Raw genomic sequence first — 25,505 nt, 5'->3', positions numbered from 1 at the left:
ATTCTGCGAATCCAGACTGAAATTTTCATTTATTTTTTTCTTTATTACTTTAAATTCTATTAATCAGGAGATTTTCTTAGTTTAATGGCAGGCAAGAGGGACCTGAATTCCAGTCCGTAGAGCGAGGAAAGTTTTGGATAGCAAAAGTGTGATTTTTAGATTTTTAGACGGGTATTACATGACGCAGTTCTTGACAATCGTACTGTAACATTACAAACTCCTGTGCCTTGATTAATTTATAAATATCAATAAATACGGCTGATTTATAAACGTTTTATTCCTTACAGTTTTAAAGTCGCACATAAACCAGAGGAGTTCATTAAATTGTACAACATACAGAAATCATACATTGAAGGCGTCATCAGACCACTAGGAAACTTACAGGAGAGAAAAAATTAGATAAATTTTAGCAAAGTTAATTTACAAATATTACTTTGTCTCTCGCAGTTTTCGAAACTGTAAACCATCTAAAAGCGAAAAAAAACACTTCCTGTAAGTCTTAACATGATATCAAAATACGATACTTAGTCAAATATTTTGATGGGATATACGATCCCGCCTTGTAACTAAGTAATAGCAGCAAAATGAAAGAAACTGTTTCGAAATGTCCTTTTCCTTATAGTTATAGACTGAGTTTTTATATTTTAGCAAGAAATCATGAGCTACAGGTCTGTAAAGAGTCTTAAACTATTTTCGTCTAATTAGGCGTCCCTTACTCGATTGTATTAAGTGGCTAGGTGATGACGCTATTTTCGATGATTTATATCCGCCTTTTAAGGTGGTTCAAAACAGTTTCCAGCACTTAGATTTTGATGGGTCGTTATAACCACTGTTAATCACTTGATGCTACAATCTTGGTATCAAAAAACTGCCCAATCATCTGCTAACACGTTGTTATCATTTTTGTGACACAATAGATTACCATAGGAAGAGTATGACCTGCTAAAAACACCCTTAATTACAGCTTTAGTGGCTTATAATTCAAAAACGGCAGGGTGAATATTTTTTATACTATCAAATTTTGATAAGCATGATAAGACGCAACTTTTGGCAAAGCTTAAAACAATTCTGTACATAGGGCTCAGAGCCACCGTAAATTTTCGAAACTTTAAGGTGGCTCTGCACCCTATGTACAGATTTTTAACAAAAGTTGCATCTTATCATGCTTATCAAAATTTGATAATACAAAAAACAAAAATTCACCATGCCGGTTTTTGAATTATAAGCCCCTGAACTGAAACGATGGAATTTTGTCTTAAATTTGTTTTGAACTGCTCATCTGATTGCCTAATGCGATGTAGATTTGACTGGAGCTCAAAATGGCTTAATCTAAACTGCTAAACACCACTCTAGATGTAATGTTAATTTCATACAAATGTAGCGAACTTTACGTTTTTAAAACAAGAAGATCACGAATTGATGCTAGTTTGGTTTTGACTTTTCACCAAACAGTGATGAACGTGTTTCCGTGTTCGTATCGTAGCTTATCTTGGCAGTTGGTTTTCTTTACTAACTTTTAGAATGAACAAACCTGTGCTGGTTGACCAATTTGGTCACGTATTTACATCAATTATACAACGAGTTCAGGCATTTAGATACTAATGAGTTGACTTAAATCATCATATATTCACCAAGCAGAAGAGTAATAACTGTTTTATCCAAAAAAAAAGAAAAAAGAAAAAGAAAAACAACCAATAAACATTGGAAATTCGTGCCAATTTTTTATAAAGAAAAGACCGGGAGGAGATAACTGAACATGGACTGAAAACGGCTTTTAAACCAATCAAAGCTCTAGAAATGCATCAGCCATTTTTTATATTTTATCAACCTGATTGGTGGTCCCCGTTTATATTTACTTTTTTTCATATTCATGGAGTCTCACTCACAGATTTCACCCAACAGGAAATGATCCTTCACCAGTCATACTGGTTATAAGATGGAATAAAAAGTTCATAGCAGGTTATGATTTTATAAATGATGCTCTTTTAAGATTCGGATACTCCTGGATTTTAACAAAGATATCATGGTAAATTCACATTCCTTCCGCAACAAAATTGAGAATTTAGCTATAAAAAGTGAAGGATTTGTCATTGTTTAATCATCCGAAGAATTACCCACAAGCCCTTTACCTCTGCACTTCCATTCTCTTATGGTGCGTTGGCGTTAGTAATGGTATGAATTGGAGAGCAATGATGGATTTATATACTGTAAGTTGTGTCTGAAAATGCCCTCAAAACTGCACAAGCAAGTACAAGATAAAAGAATTTTCAAATTTCTTCAAAAATGGTGTTTCGTTCGCAAGCGATTGGTTTAAACGAGTCACGTGACTGAATATGCCCCAGTATCGGAGTGATGTTCCCCAATTGTCAAATCGCGCGTGTTGCAAAAAATATTTGAAGGATAATAAACACAATAGCCTCTATCTGGCTCTGAAAATATGCTCGAATATTTTTCCATGGACATTGTCTGTTCCGAGAAACGAACGTCCAGTTTCCTTCGACCATCGCCCTCGGAAAACTGTTTGCTTCTCGAAACAGATAATATCCAAGGACCGATATCCGAGCATATTTTCGCGCCAAAGGGGGGCTATTGTTTATATATGTTATTGATTGTTTAGCCTTAAGACTAATTTACACGCTACAATTTATCCGTCCCAGTTTTTGCCTTAGTTTTAAATAAAGCGAAAAAAAAATAAAAATAAAAATAAAAATTGCTTGGAAGATGCCCGATTTGTAATATATTTTCTGAAATAAAGCGGGACGATTTTTTATCTGCCCTATCACTTTCTAATAAAATGTTTGGCCCAATCGGAGCAACAAATCGTATTTTAGGAATCAGCTGCATGGTCTCACAAAGGTTTTACGAATACAATTTATTACATAAATAAGTCCATTTTACAAAATCTCAAAATAATATTGTACTCTAGATGAACTGAAATTTAAGGGTTGAAGTCGTACTTTCTCCGTCCACTACTCCTGCATGATTGCAGTCAGGAGCCATAATCGGGGACGGAGACCGTAAGTCTTGGGATCCGCGCGCACCTATGATGTGGGACAATTTTTCTATTTTTAGAACAAATTGCGCCATCCTGACGTCATATATCCGCGCGGATCCGCGCGCGTGTCGGGGGCTCTCGCGCGGATGTTGTCACGTTGAGTGATCAAATGGTGAGAGCTGCGAGATTCTCTTGCAGATTTTTCACAGCGATGGTAGGGAATAAGGCAGGGAATAAGAACCAGGACTCTTATATGTAGTTTTATGCTCTGAGCTAATGGAAAAGGTGAGTTTTTTTATTTTTTTTCGCGCTGTGAATGAATAATATCTGCTCGCGCTAGTTGTACGCGTCAGTTTTTCGTTTGTTTTGTGAAGAAAAGTTATGTAAGAAAACTCTTTACTCTGGTATCGAGTTGATTTGTGAGTTTCCCAAAAAATGTTAATCATAACCATACCCTGTTTTTGATAGTTTCTTATGGTTTCTGTTTGCTTGGCGAGTTTGCAAAAGTTTTTGAGAGGAAAGTCTGACGCGTACATTCAGTAGCTCATTTGCATAGTGCAGCGCGCGCTCTTTCAAGTCCGAGTCGGTGTTTTCAATTGTCAACAAACCTTGACAAAGATTTATTTCGTGGTCTTTTGTGCCGAGATGCTGCAACAGTTTTCACGAACGCCAAAAGGCTACTAACATCATGAGTGTTTCTTTAACATGCTGAAATTTTACACTGCGAAAACAAAATAGACAAGGAGTTTTGATAACTCAACCAACGAAATCGAAATCGTTATTCGAGTTGATTAAAGAAAGCGTCATCGTAACTTTGCTGATTATTTCTGCTGTATTCACATATTTTCAGCTAAGCTTTTAATATGTTCTCAAACATTTATCAACCTTAAACATATTTAGAAACTAGAGATATTATATGAGTTCGATGTACGTTTTCACAAAAGTGGAAAGCCCAATTTGTCATGTTTTACTGACTGTACAAAACACGCATCGGCGGGCGCTCTTATTCATCGACAACAGACAATTATTTTTACACAAACAAAACTGAGCAGCATCTACAGACATAAACTTTATTGTCGCTTATTGGGCCTTGATAAAACATGAAGCGTTGCTTACAATTCAGGCGAAACTCAAACTTGCAATTACTTTTTTTTGTTTTACTTTTCGGTCGAGATAGACTCTGGCGAAATCCTCGCAAGCCTGTGGCAAGAGGAGGGAAACTTTGAAGTCCTGAAACGCTGCTATATCCAAGCATACAACTATTTTTTTGCTGTGGTTTGGAAGAGCTGTTAATCTTCAACATATGTGAAACTTAGAGTGGAGTAATGTACAGCTCATGTAAAAGAAGCATCCGTCGGAACACAACTTGGTCAGCGATATCATATCTAAGCTTAAAGCGGAACATACCTAATTTCGATACTGTCTTACTTCACTCAAACTGAAACAGCTTACGACGAAAATACTTAAGCAAAATTCCAACAGACGTAAACGCGTTGAGTTGTGGGCCAAAAACATGACAAAATGTCGGGAATTTCGGACGCCATTTCCCCCGCGCGACATCCGCAAAAATCCTCGCAGCATGTACGCGCGTGTGCCTCAGGCGATGGCGCAATTTGTTCTAAAAATAGAATTATTGTTCCATATCATGGGGACAACCCCAATACTAGAAATGGCGCGCGCTTACGGTCTCCGTCCCCGATTATGGCTCTTGTTGCAGTCCATTTTACATCAGTATAAAATACTGCACAAATTACTCTTGTATAGAGAAATAATGTAACATTAATTAGCATAAGATATAATTAACTTTACAATTGTTCTAATATAAATACAAAAAAATGCAACATTAATTAGCATATAATATATAACTTTTTACAATTGTTCTAATAGCATAAAATGTATAACTTTACAATTGTTCTAATATAGATACAAAATAAAAAACGAAACTCTGTTAAGCCTAAGATTCCTGGTATCTCGCAATTTTCAATGTCAAACCTGCTTGATTGATATATTTTTCGTGTAAGAATCTATCTTAGAGGCGGCGGGCTGTTTTTGCCATGATGCGGCGGAGGGGAAGTTGTCTTTCCTGCTGCTGGTCCGTCAGTAATTTGAAAACTGGACAGGGCTAAAAACTAACTCAGAAGGATTACCGGAAAGCTTTGCTTTGAGTTGATTAAATTCTATTTCTAAATTCATTGAAGTAATCAATTGATAAGAATGAATTATACCAGGGCGTTAAAGCAAAGCATCTTGGTGGGAAATTACATTCACCCTAGCACAATATTAACAGTGTTTACTTTTGTTAAAACTATACCAGAGAAGCCCAGCTTCTACGGTTTCTAATAATTTTCTAATAAATATCGTTAAATACTCTTTAACTGTCGCATTTTCAAATAATGTTTGCAGGTCAATAATCTAAATATCCGTGTGTATTACAATCGTGACGTGTTATTTTACGCGGCGCATGAACAGCTTTTAGCAAATACGCCCAACTGATTGGTGCCATCATCACCGCGGATGAGAATCGTCGTCAACGACGCCACACATAACCTCTTGCTGTTCTTGTTGCTTGATATTGAACTGGTACAACCGGTAAGAGAAACTTTCCTACAAATTGGAAATGTTGCGAGTCCACTGCTTGCCAGCTGGACCGTCTGGTAGTTACCAGAGTAACAAGGGCCTACATGAGACCTCTTCTGTCTCAAAACGGACTGGCTTCCTTCGGTTGGATCATGTTACCTGAAATATGCTTAGCCAGCTGTGATGCATGGTGGGACGACAGGTTCGGCACGTTCCCTAAAGCCTGGTTCTCACTAGCGATGCAGGCACAAGCGCAAGCACAAGCGCAAGCAATAGGGATGACCCAAGTGAAAATGAAAATCGACGCAAACGCAAGGAGAAGCAAAATCATCCGAACATTCCGAACTGTTTAGGCGCGAGATAATCCAGTGTGGATCCAGTGTTTTCACTGGCCAAACATATCCACGTGTGGTAAATATCCTTGTGCTTGTGTTATGCCTGAGCGGTATTTTGTTATTACTAATTGCAGCGCAAACGCAAGCATAAGCGCAAACACACGAAAAAAGAAAATTCTGTGTCTATGCCTGCGTCAAGGCCGTTTTCACGGTGAAATAAGAATTGTTAGTTTGCGCTTGTGATTGCGTCGCTAGTGAAATCAGGCTTAATCAAAGCCACTGGTCCGTTGTGGACTGGATCAAGAGCACTCAAGAATCCTGGTGCCCAGTCCCCAGATCAGTCTGATCTGTCGGTTTTGTGTTTCGTGAGCGTTACCCTCCGTCGAAGCATCCATGAATTTCTATGACGTTTTTCGCCCTCTAACCTCCCTTTCATTAAGAAAGAAGAGCAGTGTTTTCTTAAGCTGAAATACGTTTGGTCTAGTAACAATTTTTCAACCGAAACAAGGTATATATGTTGGACTGCAGCTTGCAGCGACAAAGTATTCCAAATTTAAAATTTCTCCTCTTGGCAAACCAAACTAGGACTGGGAAAGCTAATTTTCTGGTTGAAGTGAAATCATACAAGATGACGGTAGACTGAAAGTCAAATAAACTTTCTCTTTAATAACTTTCTTTAATTAAAAAGATATTATCAGAGGATTATAATATAACTAACATTTGTCTTGTTGACCCTATAAATAAAGTCATATTTATTTTATTATTAAATATTTATTTATCATAAATAACAATCGTCCTCTAAGAACTGAAGTGCTGACCGTGAAGCTAGACTGTGTCTGTCAGCCACTTCTCATCTTTTCCCGCCAACAGCATAAACTACGGTATCAATAATAACATCAGTTTCTTATTGTAAATAATAAAAGCAATGAAGATGAACACTGTTAAACGTCAGATTTTTCGCAAGTCTACCTTCAAAGTCTAACCTGCTGATTGATTTTCTACTTTTGTTGGTTTTGAAGTGAATTAGGATTAAGTGGTGCTGAGGCTACCTCAACATCAAAGATTGAGAGAGAGCTAGGTTACAGTGTAGCTGACTGACCCGCAGACCGACCAAAGCAGACAGCTGGAAAGCTGCCATGAAAACTACCCCACAAATTATTTGTTATGAGAATTTCCGCAGTGCTTTACTTTGCGGTCAATTATACTTAACATAGTTTCTTTCTACATCGTTTTATTCCTGACTAAATTCATTTAAGTCGGTTGTCGAAAACAAAAAGTATACCTGGGTGTCTTACCTTAAAAACTTCTCGACCAAAAACGACATTTACCCAGGCAGATTCAATTTAACAGTGTTGACCCTCGCTGTCTTTGTGTTGTTAAAACAATGTCATAAAAGCTCAGCTTTTATCCATTATCGATATATTAAAAAACTAACATATTATAATATAATGCTTTCCGGTCAATAATTTAAATATCCCTGTGTTCCTGACGCAGTGTAAGCTACAATCATAATGCATTTCACACAGCGCATGAGCATTGTCTAGGAAATACTCTAAGCTCATCGGCCCCGTTTGCTAGGCGGACGCTGACAGTCTTGTGATTCGATCCCACACATTTTCTCCTGCCAAACTTTGCAATGGATCTTCCACAACCGGTAAACGAAACTTGCCTACAAATGGGGAATGTTGCGAGTCCACCGCTTGCCAGCTGGACCGTCTGGCGTTTGCCAGTGTAACACGAGCCTACATGAGACCCCTTCTGTCTCAAAACAGGACTGGCTTCCTTCCGTTGGATCATGTTATCTGAACTGAACTAAAACTGTACTGCTTCATGGCTTGATGAATCTGGTTCTGATAATCTAAGGAAATCAGCTGGATTCTCTTCTCGTTCAGTTGTCCTCTTATTTGTCTCATTCAAGACTGTGTTTGATTCTTCCTTAGCTAAATTAAGCATTCTTTCAATATCGTCGTTGCTGGTTAATGTTATAGCTCGGCCATTTCCATGGTGAAGAAAAACAGCGAGAATAACTGCAATAACCTGCGAACCGAAAAACAAAACAGTGAGATTAACTGTTTACTAATTGTCAAAAAGATCAACAAATAAACCGTCACTTACAAGATCTATACACTGTTAAATAGGCACGTGACGAGAATAAAGAAAATCATCAAGTAAATAAACCTAATTGTGTTATCTATCGACAAATTCTTAGAACTGTCATGAGAAGAAATCTATGGCAACCTGTAAAGAGAACTGATCCTCTAAGACCTGGTACCCAACAGTTGATTTATCATGATTTTTGAGACCATGGCGTTTCTTTACTTTTACAACATTTTGACTGAGAAACTAAAAGAGGAGAAATTAAGACTATTTTGTATGTTGACGAAGTACTAAAATATTGTCCAAAGTATTAGATCTGAATCAATAAAGATTAACAACCAAGTCATTTCAGTCATCAACAACCAAGACGTCTTTTTACCTTAATAATCTCCATGACCTATTTCTTTTGACTTTTTTGGTTTGTCACTAACGTTAACTTGTATATATGTTGTCTGCTGTTATATAAGGACTTGTGATATCCAGAAAACTAACTATCCCCTTAAATACAATTTTCAGCGGTCCTGATTTGGAGTTTTAGTAAATAACTAGAAAGGGAAACAACCATTACTTAATCTACCAGTTTTATTCTGTTCATCCTGTGGAATTCCCCATCGATTGCGGTCGAGCAAAAATTTCCCAAGCGGGGAGGGGTAAGTTCAGTTGTACGATACGAATCCTGTCATTTGATTGGCTATTGATTCGCGGGGAAACGCTTCGCTCATCTTGTCGATCGAGTTGCGTGGATTTTTTCGCCATTCATCACGGTCTATTTTTAAAAAATGGTAAGAGTAAGGCACAGCAAGAATTTTTATGCGGACTTAAACAAACTGTCTATGGCTGATGCCTATTTTTGTGAGAAGAGGAAGAAGAACAAAACGCTGAAAGGGATATATAAAGCCGAGAGGATCGTAGCAATGAAGTCGGAGAAAAGAAAGGTAAGACTAAACAGTCGAGCTTAAGAGGCGCCCTCTGTAAATTTCAACTATGGTCATTTGGACCAGAAAAAATCAAATTCCTCAAACTTTCTCAGATGAATGGTCTAGCTAAGTGATTCACAAAAATAGAACTTTCAGTTCAATTCGACTCGTATTTTAGCGCCGAGGCCACCATCTTGGTTTTGCCCCTCTGAGAGGGCTTTCAGCGGCCATTTTAGGGCACATTTTTAACAATTTGCCATACAAAGGAAACGATATAAATCCGGGTGAAAACCCTTTATTCGAGACAAGCAAATGTTTCTTGTTACCTTGAGAGGCTGTTTTGGCAATTTGATCATCATCTGATTTTTTTACAGAATTTTAAATTTCTTCCCTTTCGGACTACTCATGAAGCGCTATAAAAAAGGCGAAATTGAAAGGAACATATCGCCAAAAGTACATCACTTGAGATCCCAAAACTGCCCTCCACTTAAAGAGCAATGTCTTTCCTGTAAAAATATGCAATAAAATTTTGGGGCAGTTAAAACTGTAAAATGTTAGAAGAAGTTTAACCTGTGCTTTTGTCAACAAAGACCGCCGTCGTAATTAGCATAATAACGTGAAAATAACGATGCACAGAGAAAATAATGATATATTCCACTTACCTCGTGGCATATCTACAACTGGATGTTCCACGATACCTCGTGTTATATTATCAGTAGGTTTCAGCCACATTTTCGGTGATTAGTGTCCGAAATCACTCTGAGACATCACAACGGTTAAGCAGATTTCAACTCTCTGAAGCCCTCTTCATAACATCTATCAATATTATTTGTCTTTCGCCTCATAAGCCGCCGTTTACAAGACGTTTAACAACTTGCTGAGATCCTAACTGACCCAGACGTCTGTTAGCAACCTTTAAAATCCTCCTCTTAATCAAGTATTCTCATCAAGAACTCGTTTAAGCTCAGTTCTGTTTCGATATGTTGTGTACCCGCCCTTATTCCACAGATTGCGTTATATTTGACAAGTGTACATTCCAACGGGTAGGGGTAGGGTGGGTAGGAATTCGAAGTGAAAATGTAACCGACATTTTAGGGCCTGTTTACAAGGAGGGAGGATTATCCTAGCAAGCGGGCTAACTCTAGCTGGAGGGCAAAAGATAGTCCGGGTTTGCAAGCAAAATTTCACAGGTAGCGTAACCCTACAAACCGGGACAACTTAATTCACGGTTACACTCGAAGGGTCTGGAAACAATTAAAAAGTTAACCCGGGTAGGCGGGTTAACCCTACCTGGAGAGTTTACAAGGGAAAAAGTTAACCTGCCTGCCAGAGTAACCCTAGTACGGAGATAGGGTAACCCGCCTGCCGGGGTAACCCTGGCTGCCGAAGAAAGAAAGAGGAAATATGTGGGAACTAGGGTAACCAGCTTGCTAGGGTAATCCTCTCTCCTTGTAAGGAGGCCCTTAAGCCATTTTACGCATTTCTGTGGCTAAACTAGTAACTGGCTTCATAGAATGATTTGGACATGAGCTTCTGCTTGGAAATTTGAGGCATTTTCTAGGTTATGTTTCGTGGGATGGAGGGGGGGGGGTATGCATTGTATTAAAAAAAGAAAAAAAGGAAAAAAAAAAAGCGATAGACAGTATCAGGTTCTTGATCAGGTGCTCCAGTTCATCACTGAGGCCCTATTAGGGGTTTTCAGGATACTGGATATTTGGGTAAAAAATTAATAGGATACAAAAAATTTAGGGGGAAAATTAATGGGGTAGAGCATGTTTAGATCAGATAAAGCGGAACACTTGTGTCTTTCGCTGCCGGAAGTGCCATCAAATTTTACGAAAGGCAACAGACTGACGAATAGTGCGCAGGAAATAATGGTAAGCGGCGTTTTATTGAAACGCCTTACATTTTCTTAGCCGTTACACTTTTGCATCAGAAAAGGAAATGCTCAGAAAATTACTGAAGAGCAGTTAAGGATGGTGCCTTTTTCTTTGTGGGCACACAGTCTGTGCATCACGTAAGGCATGGTTTAAACGCCAGGCGCGCGCTTGGGTTGGAGTTGACGTAATTGACTACCCTACCAAGCGCGCGACTTTAAAAACAATCCTATTGTGGCCGAAACAAGTTTCGCACTGAAATTACGAGCCTGTACGAAAACCAGGATTACCAGAAAAGCAGCATATCGCTAACCACTAACTGTGAATGGCTTTCTGGCTGAAAAACTAGCTTTTATCGTATCCACAAGAAAAAATCAAACTGAAATCCAACTGTAGATGGTATAATAAGGTAAAGTCTGCATGCGAGCCAAGTGGCCCATCAGGCCAGAGCTTATCCCGGTTTCTGTAGCATGAAGCGACTAGGAGTATTTCTACTCCCCCCTGGATGGGACGCTAGTCCATCGCAGGGTTACCCCCAGCATTAAGTTCGCCGGTACCCAATTATACACCTGGGTGGAGAGAGGCACTGTGAGAGTAAAGTGTCTTGCCCAAAAACACAACACAATGTCCCCGGCCAGGGCTCGAACCCGGACCGCTCGATCCGGAGACAAGCGCACTAACCATGAGGCCACCGCGCCTCCCACATGTAGATGGCATAATGCGCGCGCAAAACAACTGCGAGAGACGTCAATGTTTAACTTACTTGGGAAGTAACAGAAAAAAAATGTAACGGACACCGACAAAGTTTTCGAAAGGATGAAGCCACTCATTTAACTTTTGAAAAAGGGTGATTACAGCTACATTTTGTGTTATGAAATGGATGTGGCAAGCCTATTCAATAAGTCATTAGTTTTTGGCTGTGAGGAAAAGTTATCGGTGTAGACTGTATTTTGACAGAGGAGTGCTGTCCAGGGACGCTAAAAGCGCTGTTGCGACGATTTTGTTATTAAAACATATCAAAAGGGGTTTTTATGTTACTGCTTACCATGTAGCTTAAAGATGTTTATTAATGTGTTTAGTTTTCTTCATGTAAAGGCGAACTCTAGGAAAATCTGTGAAGAAATATCTTTACCTTTTTTTTTTCAGAAAAATGCTGCCGTCAACAGTTTTCTTCGAGATTCAAGGCTAATTATCTCGGAAAAATTAATAACTTCCCCTAGTTTTCTTTGTGGATTCCAATAACCCTGGCTAAGATCTACTTTTCCAACGTTTTTCTTAATCTTGCGGAAACACGTCTGTATTTGGAAGGCACCATTCGTTATCATTCGTTAGCCTGAGACACCCCACAGCAGCTGATGTCGTTCACTTCTGTGATGGAGCACAGCTGCATGTCTATACAAGACTAGTTTTCAACTCTATGTAGGACGCTTTAAAATCCCCGCATATATCAAGCGAAGCACTTAGCTTTTTAAAGACATTATAGATGCGTTTAAGGCACACAAGTTGAATGAGTCATAAGCAGTTGGATAAGTCAACTGACATTTGTCTTAAACACCTGTAGCTTGATTCTCAGCAGCGTATAGCGTATTCTATTTGTAATAAATGAAAATTCTCGTCAAAAACTAATGGCTGTCAATGAGATTAGGATAGTTGTTTACAAATATAGTGTGGGATGTTGTGCCTCGATCTCTTTGCAGACATAAAGGTTGTCATGTAAGAAATTGGTGTTAAACGGTACAGAATTCGGGACACATTTAATTCCCTGTTTATTTCTCTAGCCCCGTCTTTATCTATCTATTCAGGGTGACAAGTGTGGACTTCGAAATTACCAACAAGGAGCTGCGTTACCTAACCTCAAAACCACTAAAATCTGATACAAAACTTTCATATTCCACCATGATATAAGTACTAAGAGTCCAGAATAAATAATTATCGTAGTTGGCATACTTTTATCTGATCCTAAATAGCAGACCATCGTTGCAGCCCCATAGTGAGAAGAGGGGGGGGGGGGGGGGGGGTGTCGTTGTATCCCTTATCCTAACCTATTAACTTTTGTCCTAAATATCTTGTATCCTGTTACATCCAGCTTAACAGTTTCCTACTCAATTAATGTCCTGTTTTATCTCATCTAAACATGAGCTACCCCATTAATTTTTCCCCTAAATGTCGTGTATCCTCTCAACTTTTTACCCAAATATCCAGTATCCTGAAAACCCCTAATAAGGCCTCAGTGATGAACTGATAAAGCTGATCAATATTATTAGATTATATACAGATCATAATATGTTGACCTGATACTGTCTATCGGTTACTTTACTTCTTCTTCTTTTTTTTTTTTTCAATACAATTCACATCCCTCCCTCCCCCCCCCCCCCCCAACGTACCCTGCAAAAAAAAAACCTAGAAAATTCCTCAAGTTTCCAAGCAGAAGCTCATGTTCAAATCATTCTGGGACAGCCAGTTACTAGTTTAGCCAAAGAAATGCGCAAAATGGCTTTAAGGTCGGTTACAGTTTCACTTCCTACCCACCCTACCCCTGCCCGTTGGAATGTACACTTGTCAAATATAACGCAATCTGTGGAATAAGGGCGGGTGCACAACAGATCAAAACAGAACTGGGCTTAAACGAGTTCTTGATGAGAATACTTGATTAAGAGGAGGATTTTAAAGGCTGCTAACAGACGTCTGGGTCAGTTAGGATCTCAGCAAGTTGTTAAACGTCTTGTAAACGGCGGCTTATGAGGCGAAAGACAAATAATATTGATAGATGTTATGAAGAGGGCTTCGGAGAGTTGAAATCTGCTTAACCGTTGTGATGTCTCAGAGTGATTTCGGACACTAATCACCGAAAATGTGGCTGAAACCTACTGATAATATAACACGAGGTATCGTGGAACATCCAGTTGTCGACATGTGGCGAGGTAAGTGGAATATATCATTATTTTCTCTGTGCATCGTTATTTTCACGTTATTATGCTAATTGGAACGGCGGTCTTTGTTGACAAAAGTACAGCTTAAACTTCTTCTTCTAACATTTTACAGTTTTAACTGCCCCAAAATTTTATTGCATATTTTTACAGGAAAGACATTGCTCTTTAAGTGGAGGGCAGTTTTGGGATCTCAAGTGATGTACTTTTGGCGATATGTTCCTTTCAATTTCGCCTTTTTTATGGCGCTTCATGAGTAGTCCGAAAGGGAAGAAATTTAATATTCTGTAAAAAAATCAGATGATGATCAAATTGCCAAAACAGCCTTTCAAGGTAACAAGAAACATTTGCTTGTCTCGAATAAAGGGTTTTCACCCGGATTTATATCGTTTCCTTTGTATGGCAAATTGTTAAAAATGTGCCCTAAAATGGCCGCTGAAAGCCCTCTCAGAGGGGCAAAACCAAGATGGTGGCCCCAGCGCTAAAATACGAATCGAATTGAACTGAAAGTTCTATTTTTGTGAATCACTTATCTAGACCATTCATCTGAGAAAGTTTGAGGAATTTGATTTTTTCTGGTCCAAATGACCATAGTTGACATTTTCAGAGGGCGCCTCTTAAGCTTTTATTCACAGTTCGAAGACATGATATTTGCCGACCTAAGAACTTAACGACTCGATAAAGTCGGCAAGGTTTTGCTTTTAACTTTCAGTTGTTTCCTCGTTTATAGTCAAAAGAAGCCGAATACCTCATTAAATGGAATGGATGGGGCTCGCAGTACAACACGTGGGAGCCGCAATCCCATATTCTGGATGAGAATTTGTTACGGTAATGTTTTGTTTAACTGTATGAAGGTCATCAATAAAATTTTTCGTTGTCTGGAACGTTTTTATTTTTTCGGAGCTACTTACAGTTGTTATTTGCTTGGGTTCTAAAAGGCGGGAAATGCTAATTTTCTGTACGTGATTGTCTGACAGAGTTAATGTTTGTTAAGAGAGTTGATATTCGTATCAGGCTTTTTTTGTCAATATGTGATGTCATTTTTTGGCTGAATAATAATCAATCTTTATTTGTACTCACTCTTGCTAAAGAAAAAATTACAATTTCAATGAAAATATTTAAAGTAAAAATTAGAGTACTAGCTTGGCAGCCAGTGAACATCAGCATTAAATAGAAATAAAATACAAGTCAGCAAGAAAACTTGAGCACAAATGCACACACAAGAAGAAAAAAAGAAGAGGAAAAACGCTATTTCTATGCTATGAAGGAAGTCTAAAATAATTTAATTATATATAAATACAAAACATTAATATAAGAAGAGCACACAATAGCTATAATGTAACTTCAAGTTAATGGCCTATTATAGCAAAAACAGAGTGATCAGTCAAGTTAAATATTCTTTCAAACAAAGAGAATTTTAACCACAAGGTTGATTCTAAAGTTCTTGTAGGAATCCCAAGTCCTCCTCAAGAAATTATGGAAGCAAATCTTGAACGCCTGCTGAATGCAGTCACAAGTGCCCTGTGTGAGCCATTAGCCACCCATGTAACTATAGAAATACGTCATGATGTGTTCCGGAAAGTGTGCAACAAGAAAGACCTGCCTCTGAACACCAAAATATGGCTTGAAAAAAGCGACTTCAGTGACACCTACTTCCCCTCAGGTTGGAGTGATGCCTTTGTAAATAATAGGGGGGACCAGCAGACAGTGATTTTTCCAATTGCTGTGCGGTTGTTCTTAGCTCATTTGCGTAAGCTTTACTGCATTGATGGCCAAGAACTTCCACGCAGGTGGATAGAAAAACTGTCAATTTCTTGTATCAAACAAACACACTGAACCAATTCATGAATTGCTATGTGGTTCTTCTTCATTACTACTGTACTTCTTAACAGTGTGTTTGGCAACAAGACTCTTCTCATGTTCCCAATAGGAAGTGTTGTATTTCTCATACTTTCTGTGTTTGCGAGCACATCCCTCATGATCCAGATTTTCTAACCTTTTCTCCACTAATAAAATCTGTTTGCAGCTGTCCCAGCGATTACATTTTCTGTGAAAATACTTACTGTGAAATTCCTTTTTTCACTTAAATTAAATGAGCAGTCTAGCAAATGCAATAATTTGTTGTTTGTGTTTGATCCAAATTTGCTTAAAAATAACATCTCACATTATTGATTTTAAATTTCAGTACCTCATCCCAGTTAATGACTTCATATGTAAGCCCCCTTTCAAGAATGTCAGTGATTCTTAGAAACATGTGCAGTTCATCAATTACCACCCTTTCAAGTGGTATTTCAAACAGTGGCTGGGCTCGGCATCCTGCGTCCCTGTTCCATCCAGGGTGCAGAACACGTTTCATATTCAGAAAATAAGTTACTGGCTTTGTGAGGTCATTCCTATGAATGAAATTGAAATGTAATTATTGTTTACTAACAAAATATTTGATTATAAATAAGGGTGTGATATTCTGATCAGGTCCACACTAATGGAAAATATATGTACAGTGTATGCTACATTCCTTGTTTGAGACCAATAACAATAACAACAACAACTTAGCTAAAATGGATATTAGAAGTCAAGTACATATACATAAAGTTATTATGGAGCTAAAATTAATGTAAATGTTTACATTAATTTTAGTTGATCCATAGCAACTGAGTAGTCTTGCGAGACAACATTAGAGATTATTTCCATTTATACAATATATAAACATGGGAGGACTGCAATGTTTACAATTATAATTTCAAAAAAAAAAAAAAAAAAAAAATCAATTAAATTACCTTTCCATGTCACTACATGTACATCAAATACATGAGTTTTTTGACATGGCAGCCTTCATACCCATGCACAGTAGAAGAAACTGTATAAGTAAAGAGAAACTCAAAGTATTTACTTTCACAAGCTGAGTCATAATCCCCTAAATGTAACTCCGAAAAATGATTAACACTGTTAATTTTCCTTCCTTTCTTTTTGTAACATCAATATTACATGTATACATTGTGCTTGTGTTGTTTTTGTTGATATATGATTAAGTTGATTCATATCAATGTATTTGAAGGGTTAGGAAACATACTGTAACATTCCCAAAATTAATGTCGGCATGCATTTCTGTACCTTGTAATCACCACCAAGATATAGCTCTACTCTCAGTTTTTTCCCCTCAACTTCAAGAGATCCTTCCCTGGAAAGGGAATTCACTTCTTGAATGACATTTTTGAGACTTGTCTTCAGGGTATCATAGTCTTCCTTGCACTTCACCACTGATATTGTATGGTTTCCTGTAGAAAGCAGGAAATGTGATTCAATATTAAGCATGCAGTGCTTGATATTTAAATGCCATTAAATGTGTGAATTAAGTTATAGTTTTATGATGATTACCTGAGCTGGACATGACTGCTTGTCCATCATCCAATAATGAAAAGGAACAAACAACAAGGCCACTGGTGTGAGTTAGAGCAGCTCCATCCCCACTGAGTTTAACCTTGTAGTTAAAATAAAGTTTTTTTAAAGTGATGAGATATATTTAATAGTAATCATGTTTTATAATAGTAAGTCATATTGTGCAGAAATATAATATAATTTGAACTACCTTGAATAATTTATCCTCTGGGTTTTCAATGTTATTTGCTTCAATCTGTATAGTTATAAAAAAATAATTCATTAACCATTTTGACATTTTCATCAATGTGCCTAAGTATGTGAAATTAATCACATGCTGTAAAGCATAGGTAGTCAATAAAGCATGTGTATTTTCAGAAACCTTCCACAAGGATTGACCACCAGCGCATTAGGACAATTACCTTAACTGCTAATCCATATTAGAAGTACCTGATGAGTCTACCAGGGGACTACACCTGGCCAGGGCATAGCTTCATTTAAGGGGATTCCCTTCTGTAAAAGGTCGTGTCCTGTTAATTAGGAATCAACTGAGTTGGGACTTACTTTCCAATTTACACCTCAATTTGTTTGAGTAACCAAATATCCTATATTTATCATAGATTTACAAGGATCCTGTCATGTGTGACGATAGACACCATGACACCTAATTCATTGAATTGGAAGTTTAAATTGAAAATGATGTTTGATTAAGTAATTTACATGTCTCTGTAACTGAAGCTTCAGTAGGTATTTGAAAGAAAGCTCAGCTCCTGGTGATGTCCTAGGCATCCAGGTAACATTCCATACACTGTCTAGAGAAGCCTGACAGCCTTGAGTCAGGTATGATCTGGGAAGATCCCTTCCACCCTCTGTTTGGGTAAGTTCATGATATCCCTCCAAGGAAATGCAAAATCTGCCAATTGAATGAGAGGAAATCATTGCTTTCAATCATAATCAAATATAATAATAATAATTTTTTATAATAACAAGAACTTTATTGAAATCTCCTTAGAAAACCTATTTACAAATCTTCACACATTCCACTATAATAATAAAAATAATGATAACAATAATAACAACTTTTTTAAAATTTTAGCGTCATTATGTATTTATTTAAACTTTCAATTTGATCTTCACGCGGATGTCTGTTAAACCTGTAAAACATGTTTCCGTATCTAATCATGATATCATGGTTACTACAACTAATACTAATACTACTATCATCATCGGTATATTACAAGGTAAAAGTAAATAAAAGAAATAAACTATTAAAACCTATTTCAACGGTGTTTACATAATGGCTCCCTCCTGGGTTTCAACGTCAATATCAATGTTCTTAAAGTCACAAAAGGCTTTCCTTCTAGCTCTTGAACCTCTTAGGCAGATTAGTGCGGATCTTAGTAAAGCGAAGGATGTCCTTGCTCTTATCCAGGAGATTGTTTTAGCATAATGTTCTCCTTTCTTGATGGAGATCAGCTGCGCCAGTCTGGAATGGTATTGCAGGCACTCGTTTCCCATGCCGCCTGTTGACGTGAAAATAAGGGGTGTAAAAGTTCCTTGTTCGATATCCAAAACCCTCCTCGCGTAAAGACGCTTCTTCTCGTTCTCATGATTGCGGTATATCTGTTGGAGCTCTAGGTCCCTATACGAATCAGCATTAGGGTGACAAACCCTCACGTCAAAGAATGCTGATCGTTGGTTCTCCCAGAACCCGCGCGCATGAATATCTAATCTCGCATCTGGAGCTCGATTAGAACCTCTTCCCAGCTGTTCACCCGAGATGTCTTGCAGGACAGGCTCAATCTCAACATCGGTACAAACCATATTCAGGAGTTCGGCTTCTAAGTCCCTCAGCTCATTGTGACGTTGGGTAACGAACCCACCTCTCTTGCATATCATTGCGTGGTCCACTGTAAAAGCATCACCGCATACACAGGTGGAGGGGATATCATCGACCGGCCAATCGTAGCGCAGTTTGATTGCATCGCGGAACTCTCTCTTATTTAGATTGAAACCCATTTCACGAAGGGGGAGTACCGTCAGCCAAACAGATGACCCTTTTTCCGCAGCAAGGTCAAGTGCCCGTTGGACTTTCTGTGGGGCTACCTCTCTGATATGCTCTGCCCTGTCTTGGAGCACCGTTGCTCTCTCACTCCTCATTGCCTGTTGTAGTGGCTTGACCAAAGAATCATCCGACATCTGATGGGATTGAGCCACGATCTGTTGGACCAGCGGGGTGGTAACTTTGACGGAGGAGGATTGCTCAAGATTTGCGTCAAGACACGGGTTTGTCATGCCAAGCCCCCCTAGACGGACTGGCAGTGCTAGAATGTCCCTGTCCAGCCGAGTGCACCTATGCTCCGTAATTGCAGGGATGAGCACCGTAGATATGGCATTCTCCAAAGGCTCCAATAATTCTTGAATATCAGGCAAAGTTCTCAAAAAATAGGTCCATCGGTGCTTGAGGCCAAAGGTGTAAGCAGCATAACACGCTTGAGGCTGAGAAAGAGCAAACTCTGCCAGCTTGGTAATCTCGCTGACCCAGTTGGTCACCTTCTCGCTAACGTATTCCTCTAGATATTCCCGTGAACCTATCACCGCACCCAGATGTTTATGTCCCTCTACCGTCACATTGACAGCCGTGTCCTTGAACACTTCTTTCACGCTTGCCTCTTTATCTGGCTTTGAGATAATCCAACATTTCTTGGGGTTGGGAAAATAGCCAAAGACTGGGCCAAGGCTGTTGAGGACATCCCACCATTTCTTGATTTCCAGTACAGAGCCAGCTCCACAGGCATCGTCAGCAAACCAGCACTGTTTAATACTGGACGCCGCCTGCAGGCTTGTGATCAGCGGCTGCACACTTAAGGCGTAGAGGGCCATAGCAAGTGGGTCACCCTGTGTTGTTCCTTCAGCTGAAATGATCTCTTTGCCGCCGGTAATAAACAAGCGTGCCGACTTCCTGTAAGTATTGATGACATATGCTGCAATTACAGGGCAGAGAACCCGGATATTATGCAGTGAAGTTGCTCTGTTAAGTGCATTGAATGCATTAGAAGCATCGATGAGCAGTACCGCGTCCGTGTCATCTGCTTCAAATATGGCATGCATAGCATGTATAGCAGCCTCGCTGCCGGACTTTTGACCTGCGCATAGCTGGAGTGCACCACTCGCCTCAACCACGTCTCCCTTAGAAACGTTCATTACACACTTTCCAATAATCCTTCGTATCACCTCGCCGACCCCTATAGGCCTCACTGCACCTTCACCTTTATCCAGGGGAATCAATCGGCTTGCCACCAGTGGCTCTATGGTTGCAGGGTCGATATAAGTTGTACATAGAGTCCTTGTCATTGTGGCTATCGCCTCACATAATTTTGTAGACGACTGTTTAAAGGATTTGCAAGCCATCATTCTTCTAAAACCATTAGCGTCAACCCCGCATGGTCCCCCTGATCCCTTTGTTCTTAACGCAGCCTCCCTTATCATCTCACCATTTATCTCTGAGTACACCGATTCAGGGATATCATCATTAATCGGCCCGAGGAGAAGTGAGCCCAACGTTGTTGGTTGTGGGTTTGGATGTTTCTCTTTCAACTGGGCCATGACGTCATCCGTTAGCTCCAGCACGCCCCCTGTTGATGTTTCGCTAAGGAAACGCAGCGCTGAATTGATTTGTCCTTCGAGCACAAGCTTAGCAAATATCTTGGATTTTTCCGGTTGATCAAATGTCTTAAGCTTTCCAATACGCCCCTGAAGCATTCTACCTTCGCGTAGCAACTTGCTGATTTCCCCTTCCTTCCAGAACGCAAGGCGCTTAGATAAGAAATCCTGATGGTCTTTTGTCTTAGATTTCGGGCTTGGCTTTTGAAGTGCAACAGCCAAAAGGACAAAGGCTGCTTTCAAGGATATGTGCTGTTGATCAGAGTTGCTATTCCAGTCATTAATGTGCGATGTAACCTGATCAATAAATTCCTTTCCGGTTTTACCATATGGCACCAGAAAAACATTCTTTCTCCATGTAACAATCTCATTGTAAGCATCTGTTATGATGGAGGTTGGTATAACAATGAGACTGCCATCACTCCGTGTGCCCCAAGTGATCATTGATGGCTTATCAACAACATTGTGCTCTGGCAGACACCCCAGTAATCTCACATTGTCTAGATCGTTCTGCTCTATCTGCTTCATTAACTCTGCGCCTCCTGGGATTTCCGTACTGGTACTGGTCATATTCAAATCGCTCGCTATTTCTTGTGAATTAGCATATCGTGATTCATCACTTCCAGCATCTTGAAAATCCGAAGTAAATAAATCTGCGCTGTCTGAATGATCAATATTAGAAGCAGACTGAGTTCCGACGCCAAACATAGATTCATCAATTCCTGACATCGCCCTCGAGTCACCCGAAGTGTTGTCCACTGACCTTTCTTGAATTTTTTCAAGTCTTGATGCTTGGTCCCGCAAATTTTGAGGTTTTAGTCCAAGGTCTCCATATCCTTTAGCGTCCCATAGGTTTTTCATAATCTCTATGTATCCCTTTTTCCTTCCATTCCCATTAACTGGGGCTCCGCTGGATGTTATTAGCTCCTGTGCCTTTCTTTTGCAGTCAAGCAGGTCCTCGCTCATTTGGTCCGTCCACTTCACCTTCGATTTTCTGGACATCTTGTGATGGCTGTATGCTTCGCGGTGTTTTCGTCTAGGCTCAAGTCTTATGCCGTGTATTCTGGACCAAAACCCCCAATAAAATCTAATAAGTTCTCCGGTAGGTACATATTGAGGGTTAAACGTTTAAAAAGGATAAAAAGAATAAAATGATGTTAAGAAGTAGCGGAGCAAGCCGTGGCACGTCCGTTCGACCGACGGCCCGCAATATATAATCATAATAATAATAATAATAATAATAATAATAAAACAAAATAGTTGACTTAACAATGCAACTCATTACTGAGAAATACAAACAATATTTAAATTTTGATCACCTGTTCAGTATGTAAACCAGGCTTTTGACTTTATTTTTGTCATCATCAGGAAGTATATCATACTTTCTCTGTTTGATTGGAAACTGTTCATCTGGCAAACTGGTTCCTGCAGGGATATCTGCAGTGCCATATTGCTCATTACCACTATCTGTAGAGACATTGAGTGAGACAATAATTTGCTTTGAATAAGCAACCAATAACTTGATCATTTTAAAACTTATAGAGAAAGTTAGGCTCTTGCCCTTTTTCTTGAAATCAATTGTTACTGTTTCACCAGTCTCTTGATCATGCAAGTTTAGTGACTCTGGAATTAAGCCATATGTTTCTGCAAACCAGAGGACTGCTTCTCCTTTAGTTCTAACAAGATAGGTTAAGAGAGAGATGTCTTTACCAATACCCTGGGTAATTTAAATAGCTTTTAACATACAAATTCTATTTCTTCATGCATCTTTAATTTTGTTTTCAAATGATGCACCCTGACTGGAGGTACAAAACAGTTGCAGCATCACACTAGCTTGAGTTTATAAGACATTTAAGAACAAAATAATTGTTACTGCATTTTGCATTATTAGGGACTGGTTTTTGTTTATGTAGAGGAGGATGGGGGCAGGACAATTTTTATTTGAAAGATGATACTTTTGCTAAGCTTCCCTCCTATTCTTAAATACCCTTTTATACCCTAAGGCATTTCAAAGCTGTAATCAGATGTGATCATGGCTTTCTACCAAACTCTAGTAAAAAGAAACCATTGTAAAAGTTGAACTGACCATTAAGATTTCTTTTGTATGTGACTTTTTCCATATTAATATTCACTTTAAAAGATAAACATGTTCCAATATGAAATAATTTTTCAAGTTGGATGGCAGTATTTTTTCTGTTGTGTTATCACTAAGTTCAGCAAGTAGACTGAACTGACAAAGCACTGAGAAGACCTCTTGGAAAACCTAGACAATGACCCCCCTTCTTATACCTAAATAAAAATAGCCCCTCCTTGCTAATCGAAAATAGCCTTGATACCCCCCCCCCACACACACACACACACCTTCTCCCCCCCCTTTCTACATAAATAAAGACCAGTCCCTGAAGTTAGGCATTTGAAATCTTGATTTGTGTAACCACCTGGGATGTTTTTGAAAGGTATACATTTATTGTTTGAAAACCTCTCACATCAAGACCACCAACATTCTCCCTTGGCTCCTACTCCTTGCATTTCATGTTCTATATTATTTATTTTTGTGGTTTTTATTAGAGGCAAGGGGGGAGAGGGGAGGTAACGGGGACTGTGGTGATTTAATAGCAGGTCAGGGACAGATCTTGGGGAGGGGTGCAGGGCATGTACACCCCCTCCCCCTGAGATGACCTGCAGCTTTCTAATATAACTAGTGGTGCACCCCCACCTAAGAAAAGTCCTGTATCCTCCCCTGCAGATTGCCACTGGCAAGTACATCATTAAATGAAACACGCCACCCTGTATCCCGGAGTTGATTGGTACCTTATTTCATTTAGCTTTCTTCTGGCCTGTCTTTCCTCCACCTCTTGGATTTGTTTTTCCTTTGTTCCTCAAGCCATCTATTACTGACAACTTTCTCTTCAGTTCGACTTGCTCAACTAAGACTGAATAAACTTTGTTGCTCTGTTCCTCTAATTGTTTCTTCAATTCATCTATTTCCTTCTCCATTTCTGCCCTTTTTTGTGTCAGATTGTCAATCACATCCTTTGGCATAGAAGCCATTTCAGTTTCTTTCACGCAAAGTTCATAGACTTTGTTGCTTTTAAGCCGATCTCTGGCTGCTTTTCCAAGAAGGCGGGAACTTACTTTTTTTGCAAACGACTGTATAGCTTGATAAAGGCACTGTGCGATTCTGGTTTTCGCTGCTGGTGATATAGAATAACCCAAGGCTCGCAAAGTGCTATTAAGAGCTTCAAAGGCGCACAGTTTAGACGAAATTTTTTTCCACTGCCAAAGCCCTTCCCCAGTTATTTGGACGACAAATTTGCTTTCCAGGGTTTTTAGGCTCGGTGGGATCACAGTGATGTCTTTTCCACTGAGAAGAGCCCATTCTGGTAGAGTTTCAGCAAACTGAAAATTCGACATTATTGTAGTATTGCGGGAAACTCGAATGAATCACGAATGAGCGCGTAGCTACTACAAGTTTAAAACTTGTACTAGTAGTAACTTGTAGAATCTGCGCGCTCATTCCTGATTCATTCAAGTTTTCCGCGCGCTTCGCGCGAGTTTTCATCGGCATTCTTGTGACCTTTCTCGGGTCTCGGGTCACATTAATCAAACAAAGCTTCGGTTTTTTCGTCGATACATCGGCTTGTCGGAAGTAAAACGTGTATTACTGGGAACGAGGGAAAAAGGAAAACAAATATGGCGGTTTCAATCGAGGAAATGTGGCTGTTAAGCCACAGTTTCGACGATGGTTTCTTCGCGAGGAAAGCCTCACGCGGTACAGATACAACTCCAAGAGTGATAAGAAACCACATTCTACATCACTACCTGCTCTGAAGTATTATGATGACTTTGAAGATAGATAAAAAGCTTAACAAATTCGAGTGCTCCCCAAAGCGAGATCTACTGTTTGTTACGAGGATGCCAACATGGAAAGCTTCGAACTGTGTATTCCATACGAACCAGAGAGAATATGGCCGTTTTTTTCAACGAAGAAAACACAGCAAGCCACAAACTTGTGGACAATCTGAGGTACTGACCCTTTCATTTAAGTTTCCAACGTTTATTTTTCGGTGCTACCCTTCGTTAGACAGAAAGTGTTCTCCATTGCCTTTCATGTCAAACGTTACCCACATACATCAAATGCGTTCCATATCCTTTATTTTCTGTCATATTTTACAAGCTGCCATTCGGTTAGCGTTCGATTAAGGGTTTTAGGTCCCGGATGTGACCGGGAATTCTACGCGACGCAGTAGCGGTCCCAAGACCGTTCCCTGGGGAACGCCGGATGCCGTGACTACAGAAGCAGATGATGCCCCTTGATTACTACTGATTGGGTACGCTGTGCTAAGCACGATTCGAACCAGTTAGGTGGTGAGCCATGACCTCCTAATCAAGTTACCAACTTTAAGGTCCTGGTCTTGTGCCCTCTTTTCCTAGTTTTTTGATGTGTGACCACAAAGCCTTTGGGTTTTGATTCATGGATTCATCGAGAAAATCAGAAAGATTATTGTCTCTGGACCTATTCAAGTTTTTGTGTAATTGTTTCCTTTCTAATTTGAACTTATTCCAGTCAGACTGGCTTCCAGATTTCTTTGCCCTGTTGAATAACCTTTGCTTTATCCTGGTCTGTCACGCAAACTGCGACTGAATCACGGTAGATTATGGCGTGAAGTAGTGAACTTGTGCGGTATGCAGGAATCCAATATGCTAGCCAGCCGTTGTTGAAACAAGTTCCACTTTGTATC

The 25,505-nt window shown here is 39.3% G+C and overlaps 2 protein-coding genes across 3 annotated transcripts; one reads left to right on the top strand and one right to left on the bottom strand.

The window, feature by feature from the left end:
• The first annotated feature begins 8,347 nt into the window (after positions 1-8,347).
• On the top strand, positions 8,348-18,025 carry LOC145490305 (chromobox protein homolog 7-like). Of its 2 annotated transcripts, none has more exons than XM_081469432.1 (2): positions 8,348-8,939; positions 14,456-18,025. In XM_081469432.1, exons 1-2 carry the CDS (start codon positions 8,784-8,786, stop codon positions 14,555-14,557), a joined length of 258 nt encoding a protein of 85 aa, XP_081325558.1. In that variant the 5' UTR covers positions 8,348-8,783; the 3' UTR covers positions 14,558-18,025. The 2 variants fall into 2 exon arrangements, 1 of the variants encoding a protein (XP_081325558.1); XR_014049686.1 differs by lacking the exon at positions 8,348-8,939 and adding an exon at positions 13,266-13,719.
• Positions 18,026-18,098: 73 nt separating this feature from the next.
• Positions 18,099-21,951, bottom strand: LOC145490223 (uncharacterized). Its single transcript, XM_081469346.1, has one exon. The coding sequence runs from the start codon at positions 21,763-21,765 to the stop codon at positions 18,391-18,393; it is 3,375 nt and encodes a 1,124-aa protein (XP_081325472.1). The 5' UTR covers positions 21,766-21,951; the 3' UTR covers positions 18,099-18,390.
• Between the last annotated feature and the right edge of the window lie 3,554 nt (positions 21,952-25,505).

The sequence above is a fragment of the Orbicella franksi genome, chromosome 6 (assembly GCF_964199315.1).
Source record: "Orbicella franksi chromosome 6, jaOrbFran1.1, whole genome shotgun sequence".
NCBI lineage: Eukaryota > Metazoa > Cnidaria > Anthozoa > Scleractinia > Merulinidae > Orbicella > Orbicella franksi.
This window is presented reverse-complemented; position numbering and strand designations above follow the sequence as displayed.